The sequence below is a fragment of the Trifolium pratense genome, linkage group LG5 (assembly GCF_020283565.1).
Source record: "Trifolium pratense cultivar HEN17-A07 linkage group LG5, ARS_RC_1.1, whole genome shotgun sequence".
NCBI lineage: Eukaryota > Viridiplantae > Streptophyta > Magnoliopsida > Fabales > Fabaceae > Trifolium > Trifolium pratense.
Window position 1 is genome coordinate 6,513,648 of NC_060063.1, and position 26,424 is coordinate 6,540,071.

The following is a 26,424-nucleotide window of genomic DNA, read 5'->3' on the forward strand; positions in this document are numbered from 1 at the left end:
ATTTTTTTTTCAGTTTCTATGAATTATTAATTTATGATTTTCTTGGGACCGAAAATTATAAAGGGATCTCCCAAAAAATGATTACCTTATTATTTTATCGAGTTTTTCAATTTTTTACATTGGTCCAAGTCAGGACCAGACAAATTTATTATTTTAGAGAGTTTATTAATTTACCGAGTATTAATTTAAAGAGTTTTTACCGTAGTATTTTCTTACCAATCGGCTCTATCCTGTCTATAATTTCTCAATCACCATTTTCAAATTATTCTACAAAACTCAAAAGACATGTGTACCACCCACACACTTAATACCAACATATCTTATTGATATCAATATTATTTTTATTATACAAATATTTCAATTGCTTTTTGTTTGCTATATTCTCACTCAACCTCTTCAAACTCTTCCTTTCATACAAAATTCTTCCAAAATCATAATTGGAGTCCAATTCATTTTCTTGCTTTTATTTTTTTTTCAATGTTCTCTTGTTTTTTTTCAATTTTGTGATTTTTAGCTTAATTCTTGTTTTCATGGCTTAGTGACTTACCTTAATCATCAAGTTACCATCTTTTATCTCTCCTTCTCTCTCCATGGCTATCACAAATTCTTTATCCAAATACATGACTTTGTTCATCAACACCTCTTTCCTTTTGGTTATTTGTGTTTTCATGATTATTCACTTCAACACACCAAAAGAATTTGGTGTACTTGTAAGGAACAATCAATCTACCTTTGATGATGAAAGTGATGATGAACAACAAGATTGCAATATATTAGACAACATAGGTAACAACAAAGACAAGTGTTTGTACCTTAAATCCAACAATAATTCATGTGTCTCTCAAGGATACATTGATTACCTTTTAATTTTCTATTGCAAATTTGGAAAATTCCCTTTATTGGGTTATACCCTTTTGTTTCTTTGTCTATTAATTCTTTTTTATTTGTTGGCTAATACAACTTCTTATTATTTTTGTCCTTCACTTGAAAACTTGTCCAAATTGTTAAAATTATCACCAACAATTTCTGGTGTCACTCTTCTCTCTCTTGGTAATGGTGCTTGTGATGTTTTTTCTAGTCTTGTTTCTTTTCAAGAAAGTGAGACACGTAATATTGGTTTAAACACAATTATTGGAGGTGTTTTTTTTGTGTCATGTGTTATTGTTGGAATAATTAGCATTTCAATTCATCAAAGAAATGTTCATGTTATAAAGTATGATTTTGTAAGAGATATTTGTGTTTTACTTTTTGTTCTTCTTTGCTTATTTTGTGTTTTGATCATTGGTGAGATTAATTTTCTTGGAGCAATTTGTTTTTGTTTGATTTATCTTGTTTATGTATTTTTTGTTTATGTCTCTTCTACTAAATGGAAAGATGGTGAAAGGGGTAATGATGGTATTTCAAGTTATGGTACTAATGATCAATTGAATTTGAATGTGCCTCTTAATGATGATGTGGAGAAAAGATCCATTGATTGTGTTGAAAATGGTATTCAAGAATATGATTTGAATATAGAGAAAAATTGTTGCTACATGAAATCTTCAATATGTAGAATTTCACTTTGTGTTCTTGAGATGCCACTTTACTTGCCAAGAAGATTAACAATTCCAATTATATGTGAAGAAAAATGGTCAAAGGTATATGCAATTTTTTCAATGATATTAGCACCACTTCTCTTATCTTTTCTATGGAACACTCATAAGGGATATAGCATTTCAAACACAAATATTATTATTTATGGAATTGGATTATTGGTTGGAATTATATTTGGTGTAATAGCATTTTTCACAACGGAAATGTTAGTGCCACCAAAAAAGTATTTATTTATTTGGCTTGTAGGAGGGTTTATAATGAGTGTGACATGGAGTTACATTATAGCTCAAGAGTTGGTTGGATTGTTGGTTTCAATTGGTTTCATATGTAGAATAAGTCCTTCAATTTTAGGGTTAACTATTCTTGCTTGGGGTAACTCAATTGGTGATTTGATGGCAAATTTAACAATGGCTTTAAATGGTGGACAAGAGGGGGTTCAAATAGCAATTTCAGGTTGCTATGCTGGTCCTATTTTTAATACTCTTGTTGGATTAGGAATTTCTCTTGTAAGTTCAACTTGGTCACAATATCCACAACCTATTGTGATTCCTAAAGATCCTTATCTATGGGAGACATTGGTGTTTTTGGTGTTTGGATTGGTTTTTGCACTTTTGGTTTTGTTAAAAAAAGATATGAAACTTGATGGAGTATTAGGAGGAGGACTTTTAGTTGTTTACTTCATTTCTCTGTTTTTGAGGTTGATTCAAACACAAGGGTATCTCCAATTTTATGACATGTAATTAAGGTTTAGATTCTTAATATACTAGACTAGATATAACTTGTTTTAATTTGTCATTAGACTCTTGTAGCTATTAATTAGCAAATGATTTGTGACAAAGATGGATAGGTGTAAGTTTACTGATTTTTTTTTTCACCACCAGTATCCAGCCACAGGATCGTCTAATCTGATTCGGAGGTCAATTCTGTCATCAAGTGGCTACAGCCCCCTCCGATCGCAGTTGTGGGGGATTAGGTGTAAGTTTACTAGTTGTATGTTTTCAATTGTTCTTTTGTATCTAGCTCTACTATTTGGCTAATGTGCTTTCATGTCAAAAATTTGTCTCATGATTTTGAAATGTACAAAATAACATAACTCAATTCCATGAAGTGGACTTTTTTTTTTCCATTAAAAGTGAATATAAGACTACAATTAATTAAGAACACCAATAGCCATAGCTAACCTTAAAAACAAAAAGCAAAGGTAAATGGTCAAGAGACCAGCCCCTAAAAACTTATCAAGCCTCATATTCTTCTTAACCAATACAACAAGTGACCAAAGTACCCCTACCATCAAAAACAAAATTGTCCCCAAAAGTGAACTATCCTTAGGAACAACATAAGAATTAGGGTATTCACCCCAAGCTGAAAGAACAAGAGGTAACCCTAATCCCATCAAAATATTAAACATAGGACCAGCATAACAACCTGAAACAGCTATTTGTGCACCATCAACACCACCATTTTTAGCCATAGCACCATTTGCAATCAAATCACCTAGAGAATTTCCCCAAGCTAAAACAGTTAACCCTAAAATTGAAGGACTAACACCTATTACATATCCAATTGAAATCAAAAGTGAAACAAGTTCCTCAGCAATTATATAAGTCCATGTCACACTCATTGAAAATCCACCAGCTAGCCAAGGAAACAAACATCTTCTAGGTGGTCTTGTACTTTTTGTTGTCACACATGCCATGTTTCCAAAAACAATACCAATTAATGATGATGTTAAATATGCAACTAAAGTACTCTTTGAATCCACATTTTCCATTTGTGTATTACAAAGAATTGCAAATAAAATTGGCGCTAGGGTAACTGATATAACTGCATATGGTTTCGACCAATTTTCTTCACTCACAACGGGTATAGTTAGTTTTCTCGGTAAACAAAGTGGTAATTCAAGTACTTCTAGAAACTTCCATAAGTAGTAAGTGCTAGAAAATATTTCTTCTTTTTTTGTCTCCTCATTAACAACGCCAACTTGATTTCGTAAAATTGGTTTCTGATTAGAATCATTGTCATTATCAATATCATCGTCGGCATAGCCTAATAATGGTATGCCGGATTCAACTAAATCATCAAAAGACGATGAAGATTCAACTAATTCTTTTTTATCGACTTCGTAGTAGAAATGTGTGGCCGAGACAGCACAAACATATAGAAAATAGATGGAAAGATAGCAAATTGAACCAAAAAGGCTAATTTTTCCAATGGCAATGATGATGAGAAGAATGAACAAAGAGAAAAGGAAGAAAATGACATCTCTAATGAAACTAGCCTTGTCAATTTCAACATCATAAGATTTGGAACTAACTAAAAAACTTATGACTCCCAAAACACATGTGGAAACAAAAAATGCACCCCCCAAAATGCTATTTAAACCAACCGCGCCATTATTTGAACTTGTGAAAGAAACAACACTAGCAAAGAAATCAGGAGCACCATTACCAAGAGAGAGTAATGTTACTCCAGCTATGGTTGGAGATAGTCTTAAGATATTAGACAAACCTTCTAGGGAGGTGCAGAAGTAATTTGAAGCCGTGTCGGCTAAAAGATAGAACAAAACTACAAGCCATAAAACAAGTAACGTGTGACCAAGAATTGGTGAATTTCCAAGGTTACAATAAAAGATTTGAAGATAATTTATGTAACCTTTTGATCTACAATCAGAATGTGTTTTGACATATAAGCACTTAGAGGTGTAATTTGAGTACTTGTGAAGTTCAGTGCATGAATCAACTATGATATCACTAGTGAGGATTCTAGCATGGTTGAAGAGTTTTGAGGAAACATGATGAAAATGAGAATTAGAATTTGAAGGATTGATATAAAGTTTGAGGCAAAAAAATAGGAGGAAGAGGAAAGATGTGTTGAGGAGAAGAGTGAGTTTTTTTGGTTGTGGTTTGGAGTTAGAAGTGAAAATGGAAGGTGCCATTTAGAGTAGCTAGGTTCTTTAGGATTATGTTTATGTTATGAATATATAGAGATTATTTAGAACATTTTTTCATATGATATGGTAGATTTGGAATTTGGTATATATGTTGGTTGAGGTTAGAATAGATTATGCATGAGAAGTTCTAAAAATAAAGGGAGCTAGGTAGAAGAAAAAGACAGATTGAGAAGGTTCAATTTTGAAGAGCTTTTGTAGTACTGCATACACAAAGAACATTTAGCCTATAGTTTTTTATGCCATTTTTTGGATTGAGTTTTTTATGTCATTGTCATATGTAGCATAAGTACATGACATGAAATTAATGTAGCTTTCACTTTTGTTGTATAAAATTGTGAATAGAGTACTTAGAAATCGATATCTAATAAGTGTAGTTAAGTGAATTATAAGCAATGTTTAGCAAGAGAGTGTTTGGTATTGGGCTCAAAATAAGTGAATTAGCCACTACACTTTTACCCAAAATTTTAAGACGTTAAGTTTATGGGTTCTCTCACTTATAAAAAATCTAACTTTCACTTTTTTAAGCAATGTGAGACTTAACTCAACTCTCACTTGCGACAACAAAAAGGACTCTGGTAACGAGTTTTAAATTGTGTTCTAAATGTTTAAGTGGAGATTAATCACATGTCAAATATCTCAAATAATATAAAGACAAATTATGTCGTCAGACATTAATTCTTAATTTTAAATGCAAACAAACATATTAAGAAGCTTCATATATTGTCTTTTGGAGTTATATATGAATGAAACTATTACATATCAAGAATTTTTTTAGCAGTAAGTTATGCATATTAATGTCTCAAATTTGGCATATGCGCATATCTCACATCTTGGTGTACGGTAAATAAGCTTCGGTGAAGGAAACTTCCTTTTGTTTTATTTTTATCTTTTTTGACTGAGTGAAGGAAGCTTCCTATAATAAGACCAAGAAAGAAGAATTTATGTTGTTTTTTTGGGTCATTATATTTAGTTGTGCCATTTGTGTCAATGGTACATTACCAGATCATGTGAGCATATGGTCCCATTTAGTTGCATCATAAGGGATGAATAGGCAATTTTCTAAATTATAATTATTCATTTCTCTATTTTAAATAAAAAAATTATTCAATTCTCATTTTCAATTTTTATTGTCAGCAAATAATTTATTAATAAATGATGTAATTTAAGAGTTCATTTGTTAATAAGTCCGGAAACTTAGAAACGAAATATCGTATTTGTAAAAAAAAAAGTTAAAAAAAACCGGACGAAGAAATCGGACAGGCGGTATTCTTTTGTCGGCCCCCTTTCTTATCTAGTGTATTAGAATCCATTATAGGTCATTCGGAAGGGCTCCGTTTCTATTTTAGGGCATAACGTTGTGGTGATATAATACAAGAACTTTCGTTCTTTTTTTTTTTTTACTAAATTGCATTTTTGTCCCATAATTTTCACAAACTTGTGATTTTGGTTTTTAACTTTTAAAATAGCACATTTTAATAATAACTTTCACAAACTTGTGATTTTGGCTTCTAGATCAAGTCAATGACATGTGGCAAATGACTCACATGTCACGTCAGCATGTGAGTAATTGTGCACGTGACAAGACATGCTAACGTGACATGTAAGTTTTGCCACATGCACGTTAATTTGGTCAAAATCAGTGGGAGCATCGTTTTGCAAAAGAGACTAAAGTTATGGGGCCAAAATCGCAAGTTTTAAATGTTAGGAGGTCAAAGTGCTATTTTTAAAGTTTGTGAAAGTTAGAAGGTCAAAAGTGTCATTTCAAAATTTTCTTTTTAGCTAGTTCAAAGTTTAAAATTACAATAAATTATATACAAAATAGTAAATAATAGTTCAATTGCTCGAAATACGTCCTCAAATTTTACTTCAAATGAAAGATATGCTGAAATTGTTACACCACTTTGTGTATTTTTTTTTTTTTGGATGCCATACCCGAGGTTGGAAGCTCAGTCCCTCCACTTTATATATATTTCTTTTGGTTACACCACTTTGTGTATATGAGTTTTGAATAACTTGTCAATTGTCGTTTTATCTATCTACAAAAAAAAAAAAAATTACTCGGCCTAATTTAAAATCAGAATTAAAATTTCTATTTTCAAATTTCAATAATGTAAATTCCTTTGCGTAAAAAATAATATAAATGCCTAATCCCAATTTTTCTATTTTTTTTAATAATACCAACAATACCCTTAACTTTTTTTTTAGCAGTAAATTTTTTTTATTAACAAACTTACCGTAACATAATTTTTTTATATAAATTTACATAATAGACACAGACTGGCGCGAAACGCGCATGTCTGGCAGCTAATAATAATAATAATAATCCCTACAATTTTAGAAGATGAATCAGTAATCTAAAAAATAAAAAATAAATAGAGTTTTTTGTTTTTTTTTATGATATAAAATAAAATACACTGAGATAGTGATGAGATGACTGATGAGAATCAACATCAGCATATATAAAGGCAGTAGTTTTCCCGCCATCACAGTTCCGACGCAGTGAAGAAGAAGAAGAAAGATGTTGTGGGTAGACAAATATCGTCCCAAAACCCTAGACAATGTTATGGTTCACAATGATACCGCTCTTAATCTCAAGAAATTGGTAATCACTCATTCAATCTCTTCAATTCTGTTTCTTAATCAACATTCTTCTAATTTTTTTTTAGGGTTTTTGATTTCAGGTTTCGGAACATGATTGCCCCCATTTGCTTTTCTATGGTCCATCAGGTTCTGGAAAGAAAACCCTAATCATGGCTCTTCTTCGCCAAATGTTTGGACCCGGTGCTGAAAAGGTTCTCTCTTTTTTTTCTGATTTGATTTTTTCCACTCATTAGTGTGTTTGTTCCAATTATATGTCTTTTTGGAAACGCTTGGTTTCACTTAGGTCCTGTTTGGATAAACAACTTATTTGATAAACAAATATAGCAAAAACACTTATCATGATAATCGCTTATGTATAAGCTACAAAGCACAGACCCGGACACCGGACACAACACAAACACGATAATAATTTAAGAAAATTATATAATTCAATGTAATTATATCCGTCGATGTCGAATACCGACGTGTGTCCGACACTGGGACACGCCTAATCTGAGGAGTGTCTTTAGTTCATAGTGTATAAGCTCACATAAGCTATTCCTATGGAAGAAGATAAAATAAAGTTAAATTATTTTTGTATATGCTGTAAGTTATTTTCATAAGCTGTCTTGGACAACTCATGAAAATAAATTGACAGAAACTTATGAAAAATGTTGTAAGCTGCTTTCATAACTTCTCCCAAACAGTATCACAAAACTTATGCCGGTACAGTAGACAAGCTCAAATATGGCAGTCCAAATAGGCCCTTAAGCATATTTCATGTTTGACTCTTGTAATTGTAAATGAGAAAAATAAAATAAAATGGGCTCCTTGTTAGCAAAGTTATAAATAGCGAATGCGGTAAAGGTTGTATGACTTTTTTATATTGCATAGAGTTGTATCAATTACGGCTGTGTGGCTTTAATCGTGGTTGTGGAGATATAAAAAACCTTAATGTCAGGACTTAGATAGTGGACTTTATATCAAAATCTTGATTGCTAGTGAACAAAAATGTGTTATTAGAGTCTTGACTTTTCCAGACAGTGAGGGTATAATGTGATTTCTAGATAGTTGAGGTGTTAGGCAAGAAAATTTAGAATAATTAATTTTGAAGGAAAGTTGTTGGTTTTTGGTTTATTCCCTGAGAAGTGAGAATGCAATAATTATTTAGGCACCTTGCCCATTGCATTATGAATAAAAGATTTAAGACTAAATTAGAGTAATTTTTGTATGTGTTTTGTTGTCTTTCTCAGTTGTTGTTATAATGTAACTTTAATCTTCGATCATTTGTGTTTATGGACATCCTGCTCACGATTGAATTACTGTTGGTTACTTCTTGGTGCTGTAATTGTTTCCTTTTTAAATCGTCTTTGTTGATCGATGTTTCAGGTGAAGGTGGAAAATAGGGCGTGGAAAGTGGATGTAAGCTTCATTCTTTCTCAAACTGTACCCTTTTATTTTTGTGTTGTCGTTGTGAACATGTGAGTTTCCAGAATATTATTGCATTTGTATGGTTAGGAAGTTTCTATGATTTTGCTGGTACCCTTGGTAATTAGTGAGAAATACATGGCTGAATACTGACCACTAATTGCAAAGAGGAACCAGTACCACAACAGAAAAGAAGGATTCCAGAGAGCATGAAACCTTCTTCATATCAACATTCATGTGTTTTATAATGTATTTATTATAACAAACAAGTTTGTTTTTCAGAAATGCTTTTTAACTATAGGACATAACTCAAAGTGTTTTGCAGAAACGTCTTTAGTTCAGAAAACAAAAACATTTATTTACATTTTTTTTTTGTTTTTGAAATATCTTCACCTTGATTCTTGGATATGTCTATATCATGTATTCATGTGCACTCCATGAAGGAGCACAGCATAGGTTAAGCTTTATATTAATATTCTTGGTGCCACTGCTGAGGCAATAGTTTGTTGGATTTGTTGTGTATACTAAACTGAATCATGGGTTTTATTTAGCTATGTATTTTTATTTTGATGTACTTCGGAATTGGTTTCAGGCTGGGAGTAGATCTATTGATTTAGAGCTGACAACGTTATCAAGTGCCAATCATATTGAAATGACTCCAAGCGATGCAGGCTTTCAGGACAGATACATTGTTCAAGAAATAATCAAAGAAATGGCTAAAAATAGACCCATTGATACTAAAGGGAAGAAAGGATTTAAAGGTAATTAACTTGCTGTCTTTGTTTTTCACCTATATCTTAGTGCTTCCACCTTGGCTTGTATGATAAATGTTTAGGACTACAAGCATTCACATTACATGTCTTGTTCTTTTAGTTTACTTCATTTTTTAAGCTGATTTTTGGTTTTACTCTCTATCAGTCCTAGTACTCAATGATGTGGACAAACTGTCTAGAGAAGCCCAACATTCTCTCCGCAGAACAATGGAGAAATACAGTGCTTATTGCAGATTAATTTTATGTTGCAATAGTTCTTCAAGAGTTACAGAAGCCATCCGCTCTCGTTGTCTTAATGTACGAATAAATGCACCAAGTGAAGAACAGGCAAGTAAATTTTAAATATGCCACAATGACCTTGGAATGAAGAGAGGAATTCTTTGTTTTATTATTTTTTAAGCATTGGGACCATGGGACGGTTGTTTTCTCTGGTAGGGTTGTTAGTAGTAAGAAGTTTCATACTTCATTGTTTTGCAGAGTATTATTTTGCTTGTTAGTTATTTCCAGTAGATGAATGATGTTCTACCAGGTAGCTTGTTGGTATTGCAAGATGATGGTAGTCGGTTAGGCCATACTTCATAATTTGTTTTTTTAATTCTCGTAGGCGTTATTACTTGTCAAGATATTATGAAATGATGGGTAAGAAAGGAAGCTTCAATTTTAGATCAATATTGTCAATCACAAAGAAGTGGTTTGTTCGAATTTCGCTATGATATAGTGCTTTAGCACGTTTGACAACATTGATGGACATATCTTGGATTACGGACAATAGTTGTCGTTCCTATTATGCTATGATATCTGGGATCTGGTTAAGTTATCTGCTAGGAATTATATATGCTTAACCATTGAAAAACAATATCCTTGAGAAACATTGTGATCAGGCCAGGTACTACTTAGAAAATTAAGCAAAGCCTGGATATGCAATAATTAGGCCATTGACTCTGCTGTTCTCTTTTTGGATTTTTGCTCCACTCACTATAAGGGTCATGCCAAAGGCATTCAAAGGAATCCAAACTTACTATATAATATGTAAAGATGAGTATCCACCATAGAATACCATGCCAGTGGACGTTATTTTATATACTGATACTGATATTGTCTAGCATATCCATTCTATAAAATGAGTGTCATATTTATTGAATATTTAAATATCTATATGGCAGATTGTTGAAGTCTTGCAGTTCATTGGTAAGAAAGAAGGGCTGATACTTCCTTCTAGTTTTGCTGCTCGTATAGCCGAGAAATCAAATCGGAATTTGAGGAGGGCAATATTATCATTTGAGACTTGCCGTGTCCAACAGTAAGCTCCTCGATCTTCCCATTTAATGTGATGCATAATCTCAGATATTCATATACTTTTCAAAGCTTTGTTTAAAGGGTAACTAGTAAAAGCTTTCTCTTTTGCATGTTGTAACATGCGTTACTTTATTTCAAGGTATCCTTTCACTGACAAGCAGACAATTCCTCCAATGGACTGGGAGGAATATATTTCAGAAATTGCATCTGACATAATGAAGGAACAGAGCCCAAAAAGGTTTGCATACAATTTTCTGATCTTTCATGATAAACAAAATGTTTCACTGAACCTTGAAGTTGATTTTATGAATTGCCGACATGATTGTGTTCAACTATCTTCTTGTTTCAGTTACTTCCATGCAATGCATTTTTCATCTCCCATGTCATATGTTTTAGGTTGTTTCAAGTTCGAGGAAAGCTGTATGAGCTTCTAATCAATTGCATTCCTCCAGAGATCATTTTGAAGGTATATGTGTTGCTTTACTCGGTTCTTAGATAAGTTTTTTTCTTTCTTTCTTACTAAACTTTGACATTATATTTGTTGGTTCAGAGGCTACTATATGAGCTATTGAGGAAACTGGACGCAGAACTAAAGCATGAAGTCTGCCATTGGGCAGCATATTATGTAAGTGCATTATCAATATGATATTTCATGTCAGAAGCTGGAATGTGCTACCTCCATTCTTCTCTTTTAGATTTTTTTTCTTGTCCTTTTTATAGGACCTATTTCAAATTTTTAACTGCATTAATTATTTCTTTACCAACATACTCTTCTTCTTTTTTTTTTTTTTGACAAATTTACCAACATACTTTTTGTAGGACCTATTTCAAATTTTTAACTGCATTAATTATATTATATGATTACATTTCTTTTGCAACATGTAATAAATACTATGATGGAAACATAAACTAATTCTCTCCCCTGAATGATAAGTTTGTAAAACAATACCGATTGTCAACAAATCTAATACTACTATCAATTTTCTTAATTATCTTGATTTAGCCATGGAGGTCCTATATTTAGAGACGGAGGCAATATATAATATTTAGAGACAGAGGCTATATATAATAATGTCTTCTACATGAGCTCAGCCCTGATGTATTTGTTTTACATAATTTGTAAACTCAAGCAACAATTATTTTGTTGTTCTGCTGTGCACTTTTGGTGTATAAGAATTCATCAAGTATTCTTTTGTTTCTATATCCACCCCATGCCCCCACCATTACCATATATTTTCCTCATTTCTTGAAATTGAATAAATAGGTGAAGATTTCAGTCTACCCATTTTTACTAATATATTGTTTCAAAAGTATGGAGTTGCTGATTATTTTCCACTTCATTGAACCAGGAACATAGGATGCGCCTTGGACAGAAGGCCATTTTTCACATCGAAGGTACTTTGAGTTTGACCTGAATATTCACAACAGTGGATTTACAGTTACATCTTTATGAGCTTGTGTGCTGTTTATGTTTATTTTGTACAAACCTGTGGCAAATTCTTATACACACGCCTTGTCTATATTTATGTTGGTGATTGATAGGGACTAGGATCCTCTCATTCACTATTCCTCGACATCTCTCTCCTAACTCTATCTCTCTTTTAATCTCACTGTCTCTTTTCAATAAAAAAAAATAAAAAATCATCAAGAGAGAGAGAGAAACATAGAGAATAGTGAGGAGAGGACCCAATTTCGAACTTAAGTAGTATGGGATGGCTAAGTCTTACATCGAGCAGTATGAGATGTTCAATAGAGTTTTTAAGTAGTTTCGTTCTTCCCCTTTGGTGGCCTGCTTTTAAGAGAGGGTTCTCAAATACTTATAATTTTGTGTTTGGAATACATGTAAGTAATGTGCATAGAACACCACCCCGAGCACAAGCTAGATCGGATAATAGCAACATGTTTATACAAAGTAAATATAGGTTATTGTAATGACCAACATAGTGTGGCACGGTTGGCAGTGGATAATCAGGTTCCTTAAACTTGTAGTCAAAGCCACTAGGTTTAGTGGTGAGGGGTTTGGGTAGTATGTAATAGGTCATGGGTTCAATTCCCACTCATTGTAAACCAAAAAAAAAATAAACTTGTAGTCAAGATTTGGTATCGAACTCATGTATGTTAGAATATCTTTTTAAGGTCTCGATGCCTCGAAATATTCCGCGAATACCTGGTTTCTACCCAAAAAAACAGATTTTAGCAATAAGTTTATACAAAGTGGATAATGGATTGGCATATAGGCTGTAGGTCTATACAATATCTAGTTGCTTCTGACCATTGTTTTCTTTTCTACATTGACAGCTTTTGTGGCCAAGTTCATGAGCGTCTATAAATCCTTCCTCATTGCAACATTTGGTTGAAGGATGATGGTTTGTTTATCTATGACATTCAAGTTGTATTAATTCCTGGATATTTCATACATGGAGAGCTTCTTCTCATGACAAGATTATGATGGTTTTGGTTTGTTTGTAGAGATCATATGCTTCATTAAATTGTGTACTTGGAATTATGTTGGATTTTCTCACCCAAGTTTTCCATGTGATGGGATTTCTTTTTTTATTTAGAAAAATGCTTGTTTATTGTTAATTAAAACATTAATGTTATGTTTGGATGGAAGAAAAGTAAGAGTATTATATAAGAAAAAAAAGAAGAAACGAACAGTAAAATTATGTTTTCTAGCTTAATAATAACATTTAGATTTATTCCTCTTATTATAGAATAAATAAATAATAAAATTTAGAGTTATTGTTTAGACAAAAATTCCACTAAGAATCATTTATCTCATTTATTTGTAAGTCCTTTATTATTTTAGGTCATTTATCTCTTTTATTTTTTTACAACCAATAACTTATATCATTTCATTATTCAAAATGAGAGTAATACAAAGAGGTAATGTCTCAAACGTCCAGCAACTAGGCCAAGACAACACCGCTCTAGCAAGTGTATGAGCAACGTTGTTCGCTTGCTGCTTAATAAACTTAATCATGAAGTTTGGATTACATGATAATATATTATTAATACTACAAATAAGAGAGCTAAATTCACAACATGTAAATAATGAATTGCATCTACCACGCTTTTGGAATCCGTCTCAAAAATAACATGAGATATGCCTCGTTGTCTAAATGTTCTAGTATTTATCTCTTATAACTTGCACATATTAATTTTTTCTCACTTTTTTTTAAAAAAAGCATAATTTTGTTTTTTTTAAATATATTTTTATTGAAAATAAAGAAATCTGGAAAATGATAAACATCTTTATCATCTTCCGTTCAAATTTTAAGGTGATCAAGGGTTTTGAATATATGTCTGATTTAAAAATTAACTTTGTGAAGAGTAAATTGAATGGTATTAATATTGATTACATGTTTTTGGTGGCAATGTCTTCTTTTTTATCTTGTCGATCAAATTCAAATCCATTCAAATTTTTAGGAATTTCGATTGGTGTCAATCCTAAGAGAAGGAAGACTTGAAAACTAATTTAGAAGCTATACCTAAAAGATTGAGTTGTTGGAGTGTTCGTTGTTTGTCTTTTGGGAACATTTAACATTGATTAACTCAATATTAGTAAGCCTTTCTCTTTATTTTATTTTTTTTTAAATATGCGTAAAAAAAGTGTTTTTTTTTTACAATGAGTTGGGGGATCGAACTCAAGATCTATAATATACTACCCAAACCCCTTACCACTAGACCAAACTTAGTGACTTAAAAAACAAGTGTGTTTTAAATCAATTGATAAAGATTCAAATGAAATTTTTGTAGTGGTTTTCGGAGTATGAAAAAATTACTTGTGTTTAACACTTTAACCATTTTTTTGTCTTACACTTTAACCATTTAAAAAAAGATAAATACCAAAATGAATCTTAAAATTTTTTATATATAAAAAAAAGTAAATCGGTGTGAAATAAAATAATTGTAAAAGATCAATTGCGAAACATATTCCGTCGCATTTTATAAGACCTTATTTGATTAAATGCACTATTCATATGTCTTGTTTTGACCGTATTTTTCTACAAGTATATAAATGTAAATATTATTATATAATATCTTGTTTGATTTGTTTCGACGAGTATTTTCAAAATATCAAATTTCTATGATTTTTATTAATGCACAATTAAAGATATTCGTAATCAAAATTATGCATCGATGTGTGTGTGGTGATCAAATAGTTTTTATATTGAGTTTAATTGTTGTGCACCGTCGGTGTAATTTTGTTTTACACATACATCCAATGACGCGTTGTCACATCATTTAATGAATGTGACACATCATGTATTTTTAATTACCATACATGATGTGTCGGTATATTATTGAACGCATGTGCAAAATAACTTTACTCCGACGGTGCATATAAATTAAATTCTTTTATATTTTGGGACAGAGGGTATTTAGCTAAAAATAACTAGGGTGTATTGGATTAGGATTTTGACGGACAATTTTAACAAAAAAAATCTTGAAGATTTTAAAAGATTTTATAGGATTGTATAGACTTTTAAGACTTTTTAAAATACTTTTTACAATCAGGATTTTCCAATTTGGATTTTAAAAGACTTTAATGGATTTTATAATACAGATTTTTAAGATTTCAACTGACTTTATGAATTTTTAATATTGAAAAAAACTTTCCATTCTTGGTGAAAAAGAAAAAGAAGTGAATGAAAAAAAAAAATTAACGTGAAAAAAAAAACAAGTACATCCCTTCCTTTGATTTGGAGATACAGGGAAAAAAAATTATGAATGGATCATAGATTCATAATATATAAGAAAGAAAGAAAGAAAGAAAGAAAGAAAAACAACAATAAATTGAAAAAATTAAAATCGATCATAGATTCATAATGTATAAGAAAGAAAGAAAACAACAATGAATTGAAAAAATTAAAATCGATGGGCAATAATATATATAAACAATATTGAGTACACTTGTATGCATGTCCATTGTCATTCAAAAGAAATCACCATGAAAAAATTTGAAAGAGATTGAACGGGAGTTGATGGTGAAAAGAAAATCAGAATATTGATAATGTTCTATTCTGTAGATAGAAAAAAAAAATCTTGAAATATTATAAAAAGTCTCATGGGTTTTGGTGAGATTGTTGGAGGAGTGTTTTGTGTGTATTTTCAACTAAAAAGTCCATCAAAATCCATTGCAAAGAAGAATCCATCAAAATCCATAGACTTTTGAATACCAATAGAAATTTTAAAAGTGGTAAGAAATCTCAATTGAATACCAACAGATTTTGTTGCCTTGAAAAAAAAATCTTAATTGTCTTAATTGAATACCACAAGATTTATTTAACTTTTCTAAAAGTTTTGATTGAATACCACAAGATTTTTTTATCATAAAAAAGTCTTTTAAAATCCTATGAAATCCTAATCCAATACACCCCCCTAAATAAGATGAAAATTATTTAAAAAAAACAACATAAGCACAAAACGAAAGAGGACAAAAAATTCTCTCTCTACACGCAAACTCTATCAAAACTCAAAAACCAATCACATCGTTGAATTCCGATGAGTGAAGAAGATTCACCGCCGTACCTGGAGGTTAACTGCAAAACCTCCGGCCAGATCCTACGGTTCGCTCCGGGAACAGAGGCGGGATTCGCGGTGACGCTGATTAATCGGAAACTGAAAGGAAAAGTTCCATTGACAACACACATAGAAGCTGTAAAAGATGGCAAAGAAGATGAAGAAGAAACAATCGCTTTTGGACCAAACGCTATTCTTTCAAATTTTGGCCAAAATTGGAAGCTTCAAACTGTTCTTTCTTCTGGTAACTCAATTTCTACCATTGTCGATTTTTTTATTTTTTTTATTACTTCTAGTATCATACTATTAGTTTTCACTTTATTAGTATAGGATTAATTTTTGTTTAATTCCTAATTTGTTTTTTAATTTGTATTTATGTGTAGTTAATAAATTGAGCTAAATAATTTTTTTTTTTAATTTGTTTATAATTTTGATCTTTAATTTGTTCAAGTGTTCAGCATTTTGATGAGAATTGATAGTTGCAATTTACCACTACCTAATGAATGAAAAAACCAAGATGTACAAGTTTCATCCAAGTGGACTAAACTGTTAAAGTGTATGTTCGATCCAAATACATTAATTATGCAATAAACTTAGAAAGATGAAATTTGCTTATAAAATGTCGCAGAGGGAGTATATAGTTTTGACCGTTATATAATTAGATGAACATTTTTAAGTGATCAATGTAGTCAGGATCGAGATTCTACATTAGGATTGACAGGCTAGTGAAGGATCGTGAGTATGAGGGTCGTAACACAGATTCGTAAGATCCTACTCAAGGTCAAAATTTCACATATATACATATAGACACAAACACATTAAACTTAGTTGATTAATATTTCATAAATCATTCCAAAAGTTCATAACAACCAAGTATTAAGTTCATAAAATAACTAAAATAAAGGTGCAAAAATGATCCTGCTTGTTTTTCATTACAATCCAGCCTCAGAAACTCGACCCTAACCACCAAATGCGCAAAAACGAACCATTAAAGCTTGTTTGGCCTGATGTAGAGCTCGTAAAGTCGTACGACTCTATGCACCGGATCTCAATTTTGACTACATTGCAAGTGATTAATGAACTCCCCCTAGGACGAATTGTTCGGGATAACCCGAGTTCGATTCTTGGTGGGAACAGTTCTTGGCTAGACTTTACTTAGCTCAGAGCCGAACTCTAGATTATCATGGCCTCTTTCTCTAGGAACTAGAGGGTTAACACAAAAAAAAAAGATTAAAAATCCTTTTTGAGTACATACCATTTAATCAAATTTTCTCAATTTCAAAAGAAAAAGCTAAAATGATTCGCATATAAACAAAATCTGACTTTTTTGAGGAATGTTAAGAGCCATGTACGAATAATTGACAAAGTTTGCATTATTGTTTGCAGAAGAACAAAGAAAAGAACATATTCAAGGAATGGCAAGGCAAACATCACCAAGGAAACATGTAAGTTTATTTTCATATTAAAATAAAAACATAACTGTATACCCTTTTGTATAAATGCCTTTTCTTTTAAGTATTTGTTTTGTAGAAATTTTTAATTTTCCTTTTATATTGTTTCAACTTAGGAAAAATTAACTAAACCTTTATTTGTTGACTTTCTGCAGGTTTCAAGTGTCCCAAGAGGTGAAAGCAAAGTACCTGACCAAATAAACTCAGTATATATTGTTAAAATAGTGCTTGCTTTTATTTTGATTTTTGTACTAGGTGCAATTTTTACTTTGTTTCTTGATAATCTTCCTGAATTGATAGTGTTTGTTAAGTCAATATATTAGTAATACTTTTTATTTTTTTTGTTTGTAACTTATATTTATATGTTTGAATTGAATAAATGGCTTAATTTTTTAGCCTGTTTTTGTAATGGAATATATAACTCAATCTTCTTATGCACACATTGGCTTGGAAACTTTGATTCTTCAAGAAACTGAAGTTGTAAGTAAGACCCGCTTTAGATTTCGGGCGGTCTATATATGGTTTGGAATGCTGATTTCGTTCTATTATTTGTGAATCCGACTTCGGTCATTGTTGCTTCTTTTAGAAGATGATAACCCTTTGGCTTAATCAATATGTGCCTTTGGTATCTCATTGTTAGTACTTAGTATTCGTCAAGATAAAATTTCATAAAGAAACTCTCTATTTGGAGCTACATAGGCTTGGCCCGTTTCTAGCATTTATAAATCTTTTCATTCAGCATTGGATGTTGCTATGTATTTATAGAGGGCACATATACTAGGCATGCCTCAGCAAACATCTTGCATTTCTTTTGGGTTGGAAAAGTAATAAATCACTCTAATCTGTGTACTTCGCTCGTTTTTTTTTTCTACTTCTGCATTTAGACACTCTAGTCTTGTCTTGAAAATTTTTGAATAATGTCTGCATTTGCAATATTGTTGTGATTGAGTCTTTATCCCAAATTCATAACTCTTTTTTTGAAAGTTAAAAACCATAACAAAAAATAATGACTTTGGAGTGTGACAGAAGTAAATTCAAGAGTATGAAAAACGCTGACCATGTGTGGATGCAGGATTCTCTTACTAGAATCATTCAACATGCATGTTCCAACATTTTGATTTTATCTCTGAACCTCAGAAAATTTTGATATTCAATATCCAATTGTTAAATAGATTTGAGGAATACATGAAAAGTGTCGATTTCCAATACCAAATTTTGTTACAATACTAAATGTACGCTTTATTGCCTAAGGTGGACATATAATGTTAATTGTTTTTCTTTTTTGACAAGATGCTAATTGTTAAGTTCAGTTTTATTGCAATTTGAAACAGGTTAGATGAATATGCATGCAGCATGGTGATTAGAGATGAAGTTCAAATTGTGAAAAAGGAGAAGGTGAATGATAAAATCAGTTTTACTTAGTCATATCATAGCTGAGGTACGTTTATAGTAGACATCAACAATGTTATCTGTATTTGGTGTGTATGTAACATATATATATATAAGACAACTTAAGACAAACATAGAATAAACCTTAATCATAGAATAAACCAAATAAATGTAAAATTTTCCAAACTAACAGCTTAAGACAAACAGCATTGCTGCCTGATCATAATGGGCAAAATACAACCCACTGTTTAAGGTAACATCATCCAAAAAAATAGGGAAAAGAAACCAGATTATCCAAAAAAAAAGGGGGAAAACAAACCAGATTATCCATATTATCCGAAAACAAAACAGAGAAAAGAAACCACATTATCCCATATTCGAAGCCTTTAACCATCTTAGAACCTAACTTCAAACTCCACACTTTAAACAAAGCCTTCCTTTTCTTTTCCATATCAGCCCAATACTGTGCAGACTTTGCCAACAGTGATTGTAACAACTTATTATTAGATGAATGACAAAGATAAAGAGCAAGCTTGAGCCTTGTGGCAGTCACAACCTACATATAATGAAAAAACAGTTTGGAAAATTAGAAATTTACTTAAATGAGAAATATTTTACAAATAATGATGACATTAATTCAACTTACAGTTATGCTTTCATAGTTACTACTGAATGGACATTCAATCATCCATTTAGCAACCCACACTCCACAATCATTCCTATGATTATTCATAAAACTGCATTAGTATCACACTAAAAGGTAGTTTAAGTAAAATAATAAATAAATAATAAATAAAGATAGGGGTTAATAATACTTACGATCTAGGTCGCTGATGCGGGAGGCACGTAGGTTCAATCTTTGTGAAGTTTGTGATTAGGTTATCACGACCAACTAGATTGACAACATTTACAAATGAAGGAAGAAGCAGGATTTCCTCAAGCTTGACAACCTGCCACAATAGTAAATATAAAATTAGCAATTCTTAAAAAGCAAACAATAAATTTGAATGTAAAACAAAGTATAGATCACATGCATACCAATCTAATAATTGAATGACGTCTATGATGATATCTTTCATCTGTAGGTAAAGAGTCCAACAAAAAAAAATTTCTTTCACTAAAATCAACAACCACCAAAAACCAATGTGCTCCCTCATCATTCATAGGAATAAATACCTCACACACACCAAGCAGATTTTATAGGAAACTCACCTTTGAAACAATAGAGTCTGTTGGCATCAACTTATCTTGATATATGCTCCCGATATAATCAGCTTTGTAGTTATCATCTAGAGCATATTGCTTAAAAAGTAATGTAGTTTAAGTCAGTAGTTATTACTCAACTAATCTAGTAGCATATTACTAGATTAGTTGAGCATATATCAAGCTAAGTTGATGCCAACAGACTCTATTGTTTCAAAGTTGAGTTTCCTATAAAATCTGTTTGGTGTGTGTGAGGTACATATATCAACGCATGTTTGGTTTCTATAACTACAGATTTTTATTCCTATGAATGATGAGGGAGCACATTGGTTTTTGGTGGTTGTTGATTTTAGTGAAAGAAAAGTTTTTTGGTTGGACTCTTTACCTACAGATGAAAGATATCATCATAGACGTCATTCAATTATTAGATTGGTATACATGCGATCTATACTTTGTTTTACATTCAAATTTATTGTTTGCTTTTTAAGAATTGCTAATTTTATATTTACTATTGTGGCAGGTTGTCAAGCTTGAGGAAATCCTGCTTCTTCCTTCTTTTGTAAATGTTGTCAATCTAGTTGGTCGTGATAACCTAATCACAAACTTCACAAAGATTGAACCTACGTGCCTCCCGCATCAGCGACCTAGATCGTAAGTATTATTAACCCCTATCTTTATTTATTATTTATTTATTATTTTACTTAAACTACCTTTTAGTGTGATACTAATGCAGTTTTATGAATAATCATAGGAATGATTGTGGAGTGTGGGTTGCTAAATGGATGATTGAATGTCCATTCAGTAGTAACTATATGAAAGCATAACTGTAAGTTGAATTAATGTCATCATTATTTGTAAAATATTTCCCATTTAAGTAAATTTCTAATTTTCCAAACTGTTTTTTCATTATATGTAGGTTGTGACTGCCACAAGGCTCAAGCTTGCTCTTTATCTTTGTCATTCATCTAATAATAAGTTGTTACAATCACTGTTGGCAAAGTCTGCACAGTATTGGGCTGATATGGAAAAGAAAAGGAAGGCTTTGGTTAAAGTGTGGAGTTTGAAGTTAGGTTCTAAGATGGTTAAAGGCTTCGAATATGGGATAATGTGGTTTCTTTTCTCTGTTTTGTTTTCGGATAATATGGATAATCTGGTTTGTTTTCCCCGTTTTTTTTTGGATAATCTGGTTTCTTTTCCCTGTTTTTTTGGATAATGTTACCTTAAACAGTGGGTTGTATTTTGCCCATTATGATCAGACAGCAATGTTGTTTGTCTTAAGCTGTTAGTTTGGAAAATTTTACATTTATTTGGTTTATTCTATGTTTGTCTTAAGTTGTCTTATATATATATGTTACATACACACCAAATACATATAACATTGTTGATGTCTACTATAAACGTACCTCAGCTATGATATGACTCAGTAAAACTGATTTTATCATTCACCTTCTCCTTTTTCACATTTTGAACTTCATCTCTAATCACCATGTTGCATGCATATTCATCTAACCTGTTTCAAATTGCAATAAAACTGAACTTAACAATTAGCATCTTGTCAAAAAAGAAAAACAATTAACATCATATGTCCACCTTAGGCAATAAAGCGTACATTTAGTATTGTAACAAAATTTGGTATTGGAAATCGACACTTTTCATGTATTCCTCAAATCTATTTAAAAATTGGATATTGAATATCAAAATTTTCTGAGGTTCAGAGATAAAATCAAAATGTTGGAACATGCATGTTGAATGATTCTAGTAAGAGAATCCTGCATCCACACATGGTAGCGTTTTTCATACTCTTGAATTTACTTCTGTCACACTCCAAAGTCATTATTTTTTGTTATGGTTTTTAACTTTCAAAAAAAGAGTTATGAATTGGGATAAAGACTCAATCACAACAATATTGCAAATGCAGACGTTATTCACAAATTTTCAAGACAAGACTAGAGTGTCTAAATGCAGAAGTAGAAAAAAAAAAAAAAAAGAGCGAAGTACACAGATTAGAGTGATTTATTACTTTTCCAACCCAGAAGAAATGCAAGACGTTTGCTCAGACATGCCTAGTATATGTGCCCTCTATAAATACATAGCAACATCCAATGCTGAATGAAAAGATTTATAAATGCTAGAAACGGGCCAAGCCTATGTAGCTCCAAATAGAGAGTTTCTTTATGAAATTTTATCTTGACGAATACTAAGTAAAATATAATATATTTTCTAGCTTAGCTACAACACTTGAATTCATGAAAGAAGCAACTGGCTAGGTGTTTTCTGTGTCGCTTGAACTAGCATGAGCATCCAAATTTAATTCATCTTCAACGTCATCAACTATCCTCCATCTGCAATATTCATCAACAATAATCAAATTATAGCTTATCTTAACAGGATCAAAGTCAAAGACTCAAAATCATATTTTGCCACATACCTCTCGAGCACAAATTCCCCTTCTTTAAATTTTTCACTTTTCTCATGTGCTATGACCTGAAAGAATCCAAAATTATTACTTCAAACTGCATTGAGCTCATCAAAAGGTGATGCTGATATACTTGGAGATGAGACTAAACAGGATATTAAATAAATCCAGAGTTTCATGGAATGCATCAACTAAATTAACTTCTCATGGAACAGGAAACAATTTCTTTAAACAGGATATTAAATAAATCCAGAGTTTCATGGAATGCATCAACTAAATTAAGTGTTCAATATGGTTTAATGGATAAAATTCCCCATATCTGAGGTAATATATATCTACAGATATCATATTTTGAATTTCTGATTTACCTACATATTCAATCAAATCGATAGCTAATTTTAACTTTCAAGACTGACCACCAAAATTAATGATGTCAATGAACTATCTCCTATATAAAAAATAAAAATAAAAATACTTGTGGAACTTACAGATTAAATTCCAATTTCTTTAAAAACCAAAGAAAAATTGAAGAGTATGCATTTCAGAATTTGAGGTTTAATTTTCATTGTTATTCATTGGACTACAACAACCAAAGCCTTTTCCAACTAGATGGAGTTGATTGCATGAATCAAAAAAACATGATTAAGTTCTCTTATTATAAAGCAATTCCATAAATCAAGCTAATCCATCATGTCACAGAAACACTGAGGTCCGTTAAACTTTCCTAAAAATCTCAATATCTTATATCAATAACACAGGAGAAACGGGCAAAGTTCTCTTATATCCATCATGCATACTCTTACTAAATTGTCTGAAGCACAATACTTTTTTTTTTAGAAACAGCAAAAAATTTATTCAAAAGAGGCACTTGAGTACAAGAGATACACAAGGAGCACAAGGCAGGAGCCAAAAAGAGCCCACCTGAAAAACAAAAGCAACACCAACAAGGCAAAAATACTCCACCCAAAACAAAAGCAAAAACCAGAAACTACGGAGGAACAAAAAGAGACCAAGAAAACTCCAGTAGCAGCAACACAACCTCAGCCACACACCATGGAACAAAAGATGAATACAAGAAGACTCACCATGGAACACGAGGAAAAGAATGAACAGATTGGGAGGGATAATAATATCCAAATTCAGCCACACACCAACCTCCCTCCACACTTTCTGAGCAAAATTACAGTGGAGCAAAAGATGAATACAAGACTCAGCTTTATCCACACACCACAAACAGTCTTGATTACCAGCAAGATGCAACAGCCTTCTCCTATACAAATGGATTTTGAAGCACAATACTGAACAGATATCAAAGTAGATCTATATGAAAGTGTGATAATAAACATGGATAATAAAGGAGAAAGGGGCAAGGAACAAAGAATATAAACAAATGTTTCAAATAAACTTACACTTTGCTGAAAAGGTATGACCTCCCTCGACCGCAGGAGTGAAATTTGTTGGAACGAAGCTTGAGGGCAGGAGTGAAGGTTGAACGAATTCGAAAAAACGTTGGAATGAAGAAGATGAATTCGTCGTTGTTCATTACGTGGCGGGCGGAGCACTCTAGGCGGCGGGTTACCAGAGAAGAGGAGACAACTTCTGACTCCCTTGCTTTGCTTGCTCCATTTTCCTTTTCTGATTAAAAGTAGCAAGTCACGTTGGTGGATTGCTTGATAGCATAGATGGAATTTGACAAGAAGATGGAATTAAGCTTAAATTTGTCCTGGGTTGATACAGATATTGAGAAATTGATACAGATATTGAGATGGTTTTTCAATTTGGGATTTAGGGTTTTCTTGATGCTAGAAAGAAATGGATGTTATCACATATATTATTTAGGGATTTATGCATGTTTTTTTTTTTAATTGAAATATTGATGGTTTTTTTAGGGATGATTTTTGAATAATGTTAGCAACACACTCTTTAACAAACACACTCCAACACACTCTCTTTTATTGGTTAAAATTCACATGGGTCCCATAAAAAAATATGGACCCATATAACTTTTATGGGACCCATATAAATTTTAACCAATAGAAGAGACTGTGTTAGAGTGTGTTTGTTATTGGAGTGTGTTGCTAGCACTCCTCATGATTTTTTTTAATTGAAATAAATTATTTTTTTTGTTTGTAATTTGTAAATGAATATTTACTTCATGGGGGACTCATATGAAATAAATAAAAGTTTGTTAAAAAAAGGACTTACCATAGACTTGCGCTGATGTGAGAATTAAAATGAATTATATTGGTTAAAAAAAAGAACTGCACCAAAACAGTCCAAAAAGGAAATGTACCGTAGAATCTCCCAATTATAATTATGATGGTAGTAACTAGTTTTACTTTTTTTATCAATGGAAATACAAAAGAAAGTAACAAGAAGAAAAGATCAAGCTCTCAAGAAACTAACTTCCACTGCATTAACCAGAAAAGTTGAAGAATATTGAGAATTACAAGAATAGAGAATAAAAATGTTTGCATTCTCTTCACGAAGAGTGCGAGTGAAGCTGAAATCCAAATCATATGACAAGTATTTTTTTTATATGAGATACCAAAGGCGCATATTGATTAAGCCAAAGGGTGATCATCTTCTAAAAGAAGCAACAATGACCGAAGTCGGATTCACAAATAATAGAACGAAATCAGCATTCCAAACCATATATAGACCGCCCAAAATCTAAAGCGGGTCTTACTTACAACTTCAGTTTCTATAAAGTGTGTGATAATATATGAACTCTTATGCAACTGCCGAATGACGTTTTCTTATTGTACAAATTCCTTACTACAACGTATTCGAACCGTTCTTTAATGTTTTAACGGTAAACCCATTCTCTTATAATTATTGTTATTTTAATTTTGAAAAATAATAATAATAATATACCTCAATTACTCAACAGACAGACCATCTTTGGTCAAGTATTTAAGAAGGTTATTGTCTTCCTCATAGATTCAAATTGTTTGAACCCACAAAATGTTGTGCCATCAAGATGATTGTTAGGGTAAGAGAATCATCGATGTGGTGGTATGCTCAGAGTTTCGACATGGAACCAGGGACTTGGCAACCATAAGTAGATATTGCCCTTCTCTTAGGTAACATGACAACCATAAGTAGAGACGTGGCAACCATAAGTCCAAAGCATATGGAATTTATTTATGAACTATAAGTTTATGCATGTGCTAGAATTGAGTAAATTAGAATAATTGCATGGTTTGAAATGAACGATTAATTTTTCCCCTTATACTTGTTTTGCGTTGGAAATATGATTAATAGTTGTGAATATTATTTATTACAAATTAGGAACCATTAGGACTGGATTCACTACTACTTAGAACCGACAATTTCATGAAAAGAACTCATTTTATGTAGCACAAATTGATCTAGACCTTCTGGTCCGATTAATCGATTCATCACTGTGTAATTGAAAATTTTTGACTATTTTTAGTGTCCAATGATTCCCGACTTGTAAAGTAATGCTCCTTAATTATAAAACATATTGCTCCACCATTTCAACATCAATTTTAGGACTGCATAACGATATCATAGGGGCTTATGACTTGTGCAAACTTCCCCACAGATTAGACACATTAACATCGTATTCGGTTATGGTTTATATTGTGGTGAACCCTTAGAGTTGACTGAATTTTGTAACTCTAAGCGCTTAGCAGAATATAAGTAAATCATCAATCGTCTAAATGTGTGTTAACGTGTAATGACACACGAGAACATAAGCTATAAAAGTTCCACGGGACTGGTTGTTAAGTAAGAATGTTAGATTTAATATAGTTGATCATATTGTGGTTAATCTCGAACAACAATTCAGTA

At 31.8% G+C, this 26,424-nt stretch overlaps 5 protein-coding genes across 11 annotated transcripts; 3 read left to right on the top strand and 2 right to left on the bottom strand.

The window, feature by feature from the left end:
• The first annotated feature begins 276 nt into the window (after positions 1–276).
• Positions 277–2,700, top strand: LOC123885657 (cation/calcium exchanger 2-like). The gene has a single exon (XM_045934958.1). It carries the CDS (start codon positions 591–593, stop codon positions 2,331–2,333), a length of 1,743 nt encoding a protein of 580 aa, XP_045790914.1. The 5' UTR covers positions 277–590; the 3' UTR covers positions 2,334–2,700.
• On the bottom strand, positions 2,692–4,699 carry LOC123885656 (cation/calcium exchanger 1). The gene has a single exon (XM_045934957.1). The coding sequence runs from the start codon at positions 4,526–4,528 to the stop codon at positions 2,744–2,746; it is 1,785 nt and encodes a 594-aa protein (XP_045790913.1). The 5' UTR covers positions 4,529–4,699; the 3' UTR covers positions 2,692–2,743.
• Positions 4,700–6,886: 2,187 nt separating this feature from the next.
• LOC123884443 (replication factor C subunit 3) lies at positions 6,887–13,233 on the top strand. The gene is made up of 11 exons (XM_045933540.1): positions 6,887–7,145; positions 7,225–7,335; positions 8,513–8,545; positions 9,144–9,312; positions 9,470–9,651; positions 10,488–10,624; positions 10,760–10,858; positions 11,017–11,086; positions 11,171–11,245; positions 11,970–12,015; positions 12,919–13,233. Exons 1-11 carry the CDS (start codon positions 7,062–7,064, stop codon positions 12,975–12,977), a joined length of 1,065 nt encoding a protein of 354 aa, XP_045789496.1. The 5' UTR covers positions 6,887–7,061; the 3' UTR covers positions 12,978–13,233.
• Positions 13,234–16,023: 2,790 nt separating this feature from the next.
• LOC123884569 lies at positions 16,024–18,446 on the top strand. The gene is made up of 3 exons (XM_045933690.1): positions 16,024–16,390; positions 17,533–17,591; positions 17,753–18,446. Exons 1-3 carry the CDS (start codon positions 16,129–16,131, stop codon positions 17,918–17,920), a joined length of 489 nt encoding a protein of 162 aa, XP_045789646.1. The 5' UTR covers positions 16,024–16,128; the 3' UTR covers positions 17,921–18,446.
• A 601-nt stretch (positions 18,447–19,047) lies between these two features.
• On the bottom strand, positions 19,048–24,451 carry LOC123884568. Of its 7 annotated transcripts, XM_045933688.1 has the most exons (8): positions 24,015–24,447; positions 23,691–23,875; positions 22,618–22,673; positions 22,395–22,531; positions 21,593–21,699; positions 19,806–19,936; positions 19,633–19,705; positions 19,048–19,542 (listed from the first exon to the last, which is right to left on the bottom strand). In XM_045933688.1, exons 5-8 carry the CDS (start codon positions 21,629–21,631, stop codon positions 19,246–19,248), a joined length of 540 nt encoding a protein of 179 aa, XP_045789644.1. In that variant the 5' UTR covers positions 21,632–21,699; positions 22,395–22,531; positions 22,618–22,673; positions 23,691–23,875; positions 24,015–24,447; the 3' UTR covers positions 19,048–19,245. The 7 variants fall into 7 exon arrangements, 5 of the variants coding, with proteins under 5 accessions (XP_045789644.1, XP_045789642.1, XP_045789643.1 ...); XM_045933686.1 differs by having other exon boundaries at positions 21,593–22,531; positions 24,015–24,451; XM_045933687.1 differs by having other exon boundaries at positions 21,593–22,531; positions 23,691–23,903; positions 24,015–24,449.
• Positions 24,452–26,424: the final 1,973 nt, after the last annotated feature.